The 10,995-nt window shown below is 48.7% G+C and overlaps 1 protein-coding gene across 2 annotated transcripts; it reads right to left on the reverse strand.

Moving 5' to 3' along the window:
• Window positions 1-315: 315 nt before the first annotated feature.
• On the reverse strand, window positions 316-9,435 carry CBX7 (chromobox 7). Of its 2 annotated transcripts, none has more exons than XM_062491349.1 (6): window positions 9,367-9,435; window positions 7,999-8,042; window positions 3,951-4,016; window positions 3,362-3,428; window positions 2,412-2,751; window positions 316-461 (listed from the first exon to the last, which is right to left on the reverse strand). In XM_062491349.1, the coding sequence occupies exons 1-6, from the start codon at window positions 9,433-9,435 to the stop codon at window positions 316-318; spliced, it is 732 nt and encodes a 243-aa protein (XP_062347333.1). The 2 variants fall into 2 exon arrangements, with proteins under 2 accessions (XP_062347333.1, XP_062347332.1); XM_062491348.1 differs by having other exon boundaries at window positions 316-464.
• Between the last annotated feature and the right edge of the window lie 1,560 nt (window positions 9,436-10,995).

Here is a 10,995-nt window from a genome sequence, read left to right on the forward strand (position 1 = left end):
AAATGCAGCTGCCACCACTTAACAGGATAAAAGGCGAATTGTTCAGCTTGCTGCTTTCACATCAAGGAGGAGAGTCTTTGCCAGGGAAAGGGCTGTCAGTTTTTCAGCTGGACAAAGCAATGACAAACACACACCCCCTACACTGCCCTTTTTTGCGTATCTGAAAGGGGAAAAAGGAGGAAAAAAAAAAAAGGTCTCTGTAAACATTTTAAGAGGAGACATTTTGGATTTTTTTTTTTCTCTTAAGGGATAATGTAACCCTTCCCTAGCCCCACCCTAAAAGCACTGATTTTGGGGAGCACTGCAAACAGACATTCAGAACTGTGCACTCCGGTCTCGAAAGAAGCCCTCAGCCACTTGTGCTTCTCTGAAAGTGACGGTAATGGAGTTTGCTGTGATGTCTGTCACTGTCACTTCGCTGGGGGGCACAGTGGGGATCCAAGGGAGACTGGCATCCACATCTGCTGCAGAAACAAAGGCACATAAGAGCATATTAGTGAAACAGAGAAGGTGAGGGAGAAGAAAGGAGAAAGGGAAAGGAAGGATGGAAAAAGGGTCTCCTTTCTGACAAACCGCAGGTGAAATCAGCCTGTAGTGAATCTGCATGTACAGAGCAAGAACATGTGCAAGTCCTACCTCAGAGGCTAAGGGAAAATGGAGGATCAGGTGTCCAGATACACAGTGGTATCAGAGCAGCCTATGCCAAAGTCAAAAGACCCTGTAAAACCACGGAGTTCATCTAACCATCCACAGTTCCTCCATACCCCTCATCCCATTTCAGCCCCTAATCTGGTTGTGTGTCAGCAAAGCATACTCACCCTAATTTGAGCTCACTGTCTTCTAAATGCCCCACCCTTCTGAAAAGGCAGCAATTAAAATCTCTTAAACACACTTTTCAGTTACTCCTAGGGAAGTCAAAGTGAGCCAAAATGGAGGGTCTGCCTTGTACTGCACCTGCAATGCAGCCTGGGTGTGATGCTCTCAAATCTCCATGGAGTAGTGCTCCATACAAGACATCTAAGCACCCTTGCACTTTCTCATTGTAAGATAATTATCAGCCCCTCTGCCACCCAAAGGCTCACTTCCCCACAGTTCCCAGAGACTGCCACGTAAAGAGAGAAAGGAAAACACACCCCTTCCCTGTCACTCTACCTATACAACAAGGTATATATCTTCTTGTCCCAACCTGGCAAAGAATGAGAACTCCTTAAGAACTTATTTCCTGGCTTCTGTCTCAAACACCTAGGGTGTCTACAATCCCCCCAGAAAGAGTCAAACTTCCCCTATCAGTAACTGGCATTCCACACAAGCCGTCTGTCAAGGGGAGAACAAAAACAGTTTTACAATCCTGCCACTCACTCTTCTGATCTCCAAGTGCTTTAGTGTCCCAGACTTCTGGGGAGAATAGCCCCACACATTTCCTCACTGCCAGGATGTAATACTGGGTTCCTCTGTGCTACTCCCATTGCTGCCTCCCTGGATTCTGAGCACCATTCCAGTCTCTCTCAGAAAGGAAGGAATAGCGCTGATTTCCAGAACACAGCCATCTCCCTAAGATCCTGCCTAATCCAGCCTAGCTACTCCTAGCAAGGAGTAACAGGATTCCCTTAGCTACTACAAGCAGCACAAGCCCTGGTTTTCCACTCCTCAGGAAAGCTACGCCTTCAGAAGCTCTAATAATGCAGGGATAGAGTTTCCCTGGTAACTGAGAGCAACACACACATCCCACAGCCCTCCTGCACAAGATGCCGGTATCCTTCCCCAGAATGCCAAATGTGCTTGGACATCTCCCATGCCTACACTCATGCTGCCTACTCAGTGGGATCAGGCAGGAGTTACCATCCTCACTTCATCTCTCTCTCCCCTTCTCACATAGTTCAATAGCAAGAGGCTGTAGAGGGGAGTGGAGAAGAAAGGAAAGGAGTGGGCAGGGGAGTACACTGTGAGCTCCTAGCAGCATTCCCGTATGCATCTTAAAGCAGCACTATGACAGGAGTGCTGCTGTCCAAGCTTGTCCACTGCCAAAGTCCTTTGAGCCAAAGCAGCAGGCTGTGCATATGTGGATAATGTGGACAGAGGCAGAGTTCATCTCTCTCACACTTGTGTGTCATCTCTGCTGGGAGGTAATTTTAAGAGAGGAAAAACTTGCAGTATCTTCTACAGTTTTCTAACACTGAGAGGGGCATCAGGGATGTAAGACTACAGAGAGCCAACAGGACCAAAAAAGCAAATTATCTGTGCTCTTCAAACAAGAAGGAAACCTGCAAACAAGAGGGACACAATATGGGCCAGTGAAGGCTGCCCTGAAGACCTGACCTAAACCACAATCCCAAAAGGATGTAACCAAGGTGGAAGGATGCAGAACATCCTTCACATGCTCCAGAACTTCATCGAAGGGTGACTGGCCTTACCTTCTTTGCTGGTGTGCTGCGTGGCCTCCCAGTCCTCAGGGCTCTGCCTGGCCTCTAGGCCCACTGCATCATTCAGAAAGAACTCATGCCTGCAGTTCCGGTTCTCCAGACTCGCCATGCGCGGGAACTTCTTCCTTGACAGTCGTAGGTACTTCTGGTTTTTGCGTTGCTTCCGGAGAGAGAATGGCAGGACTGTACCCCCAGTCTTCTCAGGGAACTCTGCCTGCCCTGTCTTGGCCCCTGGTAGGCTACTGTCTCCTCCTCCAAACCTCCGTGCAAGAGAGAAGCAGAGCTTCTCCTTTCCCTTGTGAGCACTCCTCAAGTCCATGCCATACAGCCGCTGCCAAGACACCAACGCAGCAAGGGTCAGAGCAGACATCGGATCATGCAGTCAGGGCTCCCCACTGGGAACCAGGAAAATATTCTTTTTTCTGTCTCTGAACATCTAGATGAGCTAGGATAAGGTGTGCTGCTTTGACAGCACTGTTTCTCTCCCCTTTTCAACTGCCTTCTAAGCTCTTCCCTAAGATCTGCTTCCTAGGATTGGCTGCTTTGCTTGGCAACAGTAAAAGCATGCTGAAATGCTGCTTCCAACTATGGGCTACTTTCGACTTGATGGAAAGTCCAAGCTCAACATGAAATTAAAAGAACACACAAACCAGGTAACTTGCAACTGCCCAGGCCCACACTTTACAAAATCCTAGCTCATAGAAAAAGAGCTGTTGTTTTATTTTGTTTTGCTTTTTTTAAAGACGAATTAGCTAGCTCTTCAGCCAAGAGGTTAAAACTAGCTGCCTAAACACTGATTTCATGATTCGGTGTTATTGTGTTAACTTGTTACCTCCAATTTTGTCCATGCAACAGCAAACAGACAATTTCCACCTCAATGACAGCGGGGGAGCAGCACAGCAGCTAAGGAGTTAGAAATACACAGAAGAGCAAGAGGCTACCTGCAGCAGGAGGCGCTTTGGTTTGGGGCCTCTTTTCCTGTACCCTGATGCACGGTCTCTCTCTTCCCTGTGAAAGAGGAATACAAATCACACTGAGTACTAAATACCACAACATAAAACCTAGTTGGGACTTCAAGTTTTGCACACAGCTCCCTCAATTTCCTTCAATAAAAGCCAATGGTGGCCAGTGGGAGCTTGGAAAACATCCCAGAATTGCTTCCTCTAGGAGTGAAAACCTTGCAATAGGGGAATTTCTCTGACACAGCTAATCAAGGATGGGTTACAGTAACTTCCCACCTCACATCACTCCAGTCTAGCTCTGGACCTGATTAGAACCTGAATCTGATTGTTCTCTGGCTCAGTGCTGCCTGTTCTTGGCCTCATTTCCTGAACAGTGCCAATCTCAGCTGCTTTAACCCCGTCTTCTCCATCTCAATCAACACCAGGGTAGAAAAATCAAACAGGATTCATTGTTATACATCTAATCTTTAACTGAAGGAGGGACAACAGGGGAACTTTGTGCATATAATGAAATAAAGACACTATTTATTTTCCTGTGTCCAGGAAGAGAAAGAACATGTGCCCTTACTTTTCTTCATAAGCCACTACCAGGCGAGGGTCCAAGATATGATCCTCTGGCTCCCATGTGCTGTATCTGAAGAAAAACATAAGGAATAAAAAGTAAACATTTTAATGAAACATTCTCTCTGCAGGCCTGCTACTTGTGTGCTGCAGCCCTGGATACTGTCTTCACAAGGGTCGATGGGGCCTGCCACAACATGGCAAGAGCTCTGAGGAGTCCCAGCCATTCCCTTCCCAGCTTCCCACAGACACCACCTCCCCTTCCCAAAACAGGCAGGGCCAAGCATCAAGCAGCTCTTTGTACGAAAACAGGGAAGACTTTCCTCCCCAGGGCCCCCTCCACACTGTGTGCAAAGCCTGTTCAGACACTCACAAACTGTTTTTAAGTCCATGCCTACACAGATCTCATCTGCAGCACTCCCTCAAATCCCACAAATCCCATGGAACAATCAGGCAGTGGTCTGATACAGCTTTCTGAAAAATAGGTCTCTCTTAATTTAGAGTGCTTGAAGAGTAAGTACGCTTTCTCACCTGCATTATTAATTACTTCTAATCACTGAAGCTGAAAGGATTCATTTAAGACTTTAATTTTTTTTCCACCGATGTCGTTCAACCAAACATGTTGGGAGCTGGGCCCTGGGGCAAGCTGATGGCCATTTGCCAATGCCTCCTCCTCCTGCTCGTCTCCCCCTACAGGTGGTTCCTATCGAGTGGAGCTCGCGGATACAAAGTGCCCCCAACTGCACCGCGGGCAGGGCCACCAACTCTGCTCCGAACAGGCTTCATGCTCCCAAAAAAGCTTGGAACTGCCCCAGTTCCCTCCTCCACAGCCAGGCAGCTGTGACAAGAATAAGATGCTCAGGACTGAACCCACCTAGAAGGCAACCCAAAACTGGTTCCCAAAGTGCACAGATGCACTTAACACTAGGGAGAAGCAGCCAAAATGCTCCCACTGTGGAAGCTGAAAGAATCACAAAGCAGTCCTTGGGGCATGTTTACTTCTTGGGGGTCATGCTTGCCCAGAAAAGGTGGGTGTTGTGTCTCTACCACACAAACGCTAAAGCAAGAAAGCAAATCTGAATCCTCAAACGCCTCAGAACCCTCATTTTCCTACAATATGAGATCCAGGCCTGGAGGCAGAGCTCCTCCCAGACCCTGGGGAGGAGGAGCAGAGAGAAGTCACATGCAGGTGCATAAGGGTGCATTTGTACCAATGCCTTTAAACAGCAAGAAAACATTTTAGGACGCTTACATTTCTGGATGAAGCACAGACTGCATGTGAGGACACGGGATAAATGGGTACACAGGGGAGGTGGTTTGGGAATGCTTTTCCCTTTTATCTCTCCATTGGAGAGAAGAAAGGTACTGTAATACAGGAACATTACTGGAGGGTGGGTCTAGAAATGAAAATACAGTTCTTTTACAAAAGGAAGAAACAAAAATATAGCATTCAGATATGCCAAAGTGCGCTGTACATCAGAGAGTTAAGAACAGTCATGTCTTCATAACCAGCTGATCCCTCCCTCTCCCCCCCCCCCCCCTTTGCTCATGCCTCCTGCAGTAACCTGACTATGAGCTGTCAAAGCCAAGATACTGTTTGAAAGAGGAAGGTTGCCTCCCAGCTGCAGGGATTCTGGCACTCATCTTACAAATTTAAGAAAAACAACACCACAAGGGGAAAAAAAAAAATCATTGGATTGCTTTTCACAGGCAGGAGAAGAAAAGGGATTTGCTTAAAAAAAACACCCTGGTGGGTGTTGCCTTCTTCTCTGCAGTTCAGATTCTGGCTTCGCTGCAGTGGCAAAACACTGCATATTAAAAAAAAAAAAAAAAAAAAAAACATGGTTGAGTTTGCCACGCGCGCGCGCACACAGAGCTTTATATATGGGTACACACAGCCCAGGCTGCAGCAAACTGCAGAGAGCAGGCACTCTGGAAGACACAGATCATATGATCTTCCTTCCCCCTCCTTCTACTCCTCCTCTTCCCCCTCCTTTTAACTCCAACACAAGTTGTAAACAAGCTTGTAGCTAGAATCAGATTGTCACTCCTCCATTCCCTGACTCCATAAATCTGAGGTGTAGGGCACAAATAAATTTTTTTTATTAAGAAGGGAGGGGAGGGAAAGTGAAATATGAATTGCACATGAAAGCAGTAAACTACTGACCCATCCTTATTCCCTTCCATGATACTTCCAATGGGAATGATGGGATAATAGGTACAGAGATTACAAAGAGCAATGCAACAAGGTTGGTAATTAAGGAAGGGAATGATGTGGGATGAGGAAACAGACAAAGATACAAACAGCTTGTGGTGCTCCATGCCATCAGGGCATATGTATGTTTAGAAACAAAGAACAGAGACTGCTAGTAGGATGAAAGTGACTCCAATGCTCTGAGCATCTTGAGTTTGAGTAATTCAAACCACTAAGGCAACAGTTAAAGTGGAGGCAGGCAGGAGGAAGGAAAAAAAAATCAATGGTCTTCTCATTTGGAGTTTGGGGGAAGAGGGAAGATGCTTGGACATGCCATACATCAAAATAAGAGAACCCTGGCATCCTTTGCACCCAGGAGAACAGTGCTTTAAATTCCCCAAAGTGTTTCTGTCTCCCCCAGTGTTCCACGGCGCAGGACAAGGAAAGGCAGCGGTTAAGAATAAGGCCTGCTCTGTCCAACAAACATTACTCCGTGCCTCAGCCCACCTTCTTGGCAAGGCACTTTACAAGAGAAGGCCTTCAATGCATTTGTTGAAAGGAGAATGGGATAAACATCAGTATTCTGGCCGAGAGGGGATGAGGCCTTGCAGGCTCCAAGTACATTTCCCACCCTCTATCAGTGATGAAGTAAGACTTGGCTATTTGAAGCTGAAGCAATCCAAGAAGTGACCCCACACTGCACGGCAGCCGGTGCTCAACAAGTGCATAAAGTTGCACTCTGACAACAGAACACTCAAGAATAGTCACCCTCTCCCACCACCACCGAAGAGAGGAAGCTGCTTATCTTCACACATGGCCTATAATCATAAGGATTAGGCACCCAAGAACACATTTTGGCTTCTTGGACACCAGGTACAGCCTGACAGAACCGTCCTGGCGGGCCCCACTTTGCAGCTTAGAGGATGAACCTGTAACAAGCGGCTCCCTCTGCTTAGCAACACGCAGAGCAACTGCGTGTGTAACACTGCTGTACCCACGCACATTGTGTGTGTACACACACAGGCACAAACAGAAAAGCAAAGACAGGGCCCCATATGGGTTGGCCAGGAGGCTGTTCTACTAGACTGCAGGCTGACACAGTAATATTCTCCAGTTACCTAATCCTTTTAATCTCAAAGCATTTCACAGACTGCTTAAGCACAGAGAAATCGCTCTTCTTCAGAAGCAGCTGCATTTTAATGAGAGAAGTGTCTGTAAACAGTGCACAGCAATGCCAAAAAACCCAAAACTTCTCCTCCTTTTTGCAATGGAGCAACAAAAGCACATGCAGAACAGGCACTCAAAGGAACAGGAGGTTTCAGACAAGGAAATGAAGGCATGGCGGCAATTTTCAAGGGACAAAGATCACCTGCATTTGGCTACAACCCATAAATCTGAAACCTTGCCCCTTTCCGTTGGTGAATTGCAGAGGGGAAGCAGTAGGAGAGGAAGACAAGACCATCGACATGTTTTCTATTTTAAAAGACTGCAGACAGCTCTAAAAATAAAGTGGGGTCCTCTTGGTGGTGACTCAGAAAAGCAGGAGTCATTCCAAGTTCAGAAGAATCTGGGTTCTTTGTTGAACTCATAAGGAATTTAAAAACACTTGTATCTAGAAAGTGTCTCAATGAAATATTTCAGTGGTGGCAGAAACCAGTCAGAATAGACTGGCATGCAGTTTGTATTCCTTAGCTGCCAATTCACAGATTTGGGTTTGGTTTGTGGCTCTTTGGTTTTGTTTATTGTTGTTGAAATGAGGGACAAGCCATTACCCACTATGAATAAAATGCTCAATTGCAGAGACACAGGGCAAGCTATTACAGAATATAAAAGGAAAAACAGACAAGTAAACACAACTTACTTTGGGGGCCATCCTTTCCACTTCACCAGGTATTCTACTTTACCCTGAGGGTGGAAAAAGGCAGAAGAAAACAGGTGAACTAAGGAACCAAATATGGGCTACAGTATGAGATGCAAACAACCAACAGACTGAACTTTGCAACCAAAAAGCTTGTTTCCCATCACTTTATTTTCAAAACTTAGCTACTTCCCCATTCAGTTACACTTGCTATACCTTTTTCTCCAAAAACTGGGCACACAGGGGTATTTAAGCATGCTTGTACTACCATCAGCTTGGAGTATAGCTTTGCAGAAGGCTTGCAGGCAGAGCACTGAAAGCCAACCAGAGAGCAAGACCGAACCATTCACACATTCACAAGCAAACCTACAAGAAGTCAGCACACATAAATGCAGGAAAGAGATGTATGCCAGGAGCAAATGTCAGATTATTTTTTTTTAAGCAGAGAGAAGAAACACAGTATATCAGAACCTATGAAGCGTCTCTGGCATGTTCTGTTCTTTTCCATTTGCTACATGTTCTACTCAAACACTGTTCCATCCACCACAGATACTCATCCTTTTGACCCAAGCAATCAGCAGCTCACAGCTGAAGTTCAGAGCTATCTTTTTTTTTACCCACTCTAAGTACAAGATTTAAAAAAAACCAAAAAAACAAGACGTGTAGAGATTGGAAACTGCATTCAAGGGCTCCGCAAGCAATGTGAACAACTATCAAAATATTTAATATTAGAGAGGGGTTTGCTAAGCACTTGCCAAAGCATGGCAAAGGCCTTTGTGCATGCAGGACAATCAGTCTCCAAGAGCCGCTGCTGCAGCCACAGACACCTTTAGAGGAGAGCAGAGCAAGGAAAGCACTCGGGTACTTGAGGCAGGGAACCAGTTTCAGGTTCCTCTTGGGGGGCTCATCAGCTCCCCAAGGTTGGAAAACACTGCCCTATAAGGAACGTTCCGCCGGAGGATCTCTACGCGCTGCATGTTTACAGGTTAATCCTTGCAACACCCTGCGGGGACGGGAGCGCTTCCACGGCTGGGGAAACTGAGGCACGGGAGCTTTCCCAAACCCTCTCCGGTTCGGGCTCTCCCGTTTGAGGCCACCAGCACTCATCCTGCAGACGGGCCGAACACCAGCATCTACATCCCCCCTCCGCACCGCAACACCTCACGGGCAACACGTGTGTCCCTCGCCCGCAGCCTCGGGCAGGTGCCGGTGCCGGACCGGGGGTGTGAGGGGACGGGGACCGGGGGTGTGAGGGGACGGGGCGGCCGCGGGCGCTGCCCACCGCGCCTGCCCGCTCCCGGTGCGCGGCGGGAGGGGCGAGGGGTGTCCCGGTGCGCTCCCCCCGCCCCGCCCCGCTCCGCCGCTGCCCACCTTCCGCACGCGCTTCTTGCGGATGCTCTCCACGGCGAACACCTGCTCGCCGATGGCCGACAGCTCCATGCGGCGGGCGGGCCGAGGCTGTGCCGGTGGCGGCCGTTCCCCGCCGCTACCCCTCACACGCCCCCTCGCGCGCGGCCGCGCCCCCGCCGCCGCTTTAGAACCTGCGCAACGTTTTCCCCGGCGCGCGCGCGAGGGGGCGGGAGCGGGGGGTGAGGGAGGGAGGGAAGGAGGCAGGCAGGCGGGAGTGGCGCCTCAGGCCGTTCCCGCCCTCTCAGGCCGTTCTCTCCCCCCTCAGGCCGTTCTCTCCCCCCTCAGGCCGTTCCCGCCCCGGCCGCGCAGTGAGGGAGCCGTGCCCTCCGCCGCCGCCGCGCCGCGGCATTCACGGGCGTTTTCCACAGGAACGCGGCCTCCGGCGGTCGAGTGGCTGCGGTGGGGAAGCGGCGAGCGGCGGAGCGCTGCGGCAGGAGCCCGGCGAGGCTTCTCTGCCCGGGCCGCCGCTCCGTGCAGGTGTCCCGGCGCCAAGTGCCTGTCACGGCCCGCCGCTAAGGGGAAGGAAGCAGCCGAGATTCGTCAATGCTCGCGGTGGAAAGCAACGATGAAAGTCTGAGGGCCAGCAAACGATCAGAAAGTTTTACTAATAAATTGCACAATTGGCGTGGGAATTGGTATGTTAGTCCCTGACCTGCTGTATAAGCACACGGCCAGTGGGTTTTGGAAAAAGGTGTAAGATGAGAAGGAAAAGAGAAAATAAGAGTTGTATTAAATGGCAAGGCAGGGCGAGAGAAAGGAAAGAAAAGGAAAGAAAAGATCACCAGTCGTGATTCCGGTGTCAATGCAGCTGATGGCATGACAGTTCTGGTTTCAGCATCGATCCAGCTGCATCCATCCGGCCGATGAGATGTCCAGGGTCCTGGGGGTGCCTCTGTGCCTCTACCAGCACAAAGAGGCTCTGAAGATGTAGCACACATGTAGTTATCAGTCATCAGAACAAGCAGAACCTCAGGCCACCTCTTCAAGGCAACTAAGGCTTTTTTGGGTGAGGCATGAAAAAAACAGGGACATCGTGAGCAGGCATTCAGGTATCTGGGTTCCCTTGTACCCCAGTCTGAAGAAACGTGCTTTTGCTTCCCAGTCACTGCTTCAAACAACAGACCGAGGTTTTTTTCTTTGAAGTCTCCTAGGAAACTTTTTACATCAGAGCAGGGACTTATTTCTACATATGCGACTACCTACTCTCTCACAAGTGTGCTCAGCTGCTCCTCTGCTGTGACTGAATGTCAATGGGTGCTGTTTTCATGCCAAGTCTGAGACAGGCCAAACCTTACCGTAGGAATGGCAAAAATGCAATGAGAATGTTTTCATCTCAGTCGTTTAGTCTGCAAGTGTTCATTTGCACACAACATACTGTGTCCACAGGTACGGATTCGGTAACTGCCAGGGTGCTTGCCCTTGCTGAAGCCATCTAAGAGCTCAAAGTCCATTGTCAGGGAATGGTGACCCTTTGGACAATCATTAGGCAGAACTAGCAGTTTATTACACGGGTTTGGTACTTTAATAGCATAGCTGTTGCATATTCAAGATGGTTATACTATGTTACCAAATTAATGTTAATATTAATAA

Source organism: Cinclus cinclus, chromosome 4 (genome assembly GCF_963662255.1).
Source record: "Cinclus cinclus chromosome 4, bCinCin1.1, whole genome shotgun sequence".
NCBI lineage: Eukaryota > Metazoa > Chordata > Aves > Passeriformes > Cinclidae > Cinclus > Cinclus cinclus.

Coding starts and splice junctions, on each gene's coding strand:
- CBX7 (XM_062491348.1), bottom strand. CDS start 9,435: ATGGAGCTGTCGGCCATCGGCGAGCAGGTGTTCGCCGTGGAGAGCATC. Junction 8,043..9,366: donor GCAAGAAGCGCGTGCGGAAG/GTGGGCAGCGGC, acceptor TTCCACCCTCAG/GGTAAAGTAGAATACCTGGT. Junction 4,017..7,998: donor TGGAAAGGATGGCCCCCAAA/GTAAGTTGTGTT, acceptor GTTTTTCTTCAG/ATACAGCACATGGGAGCCAG.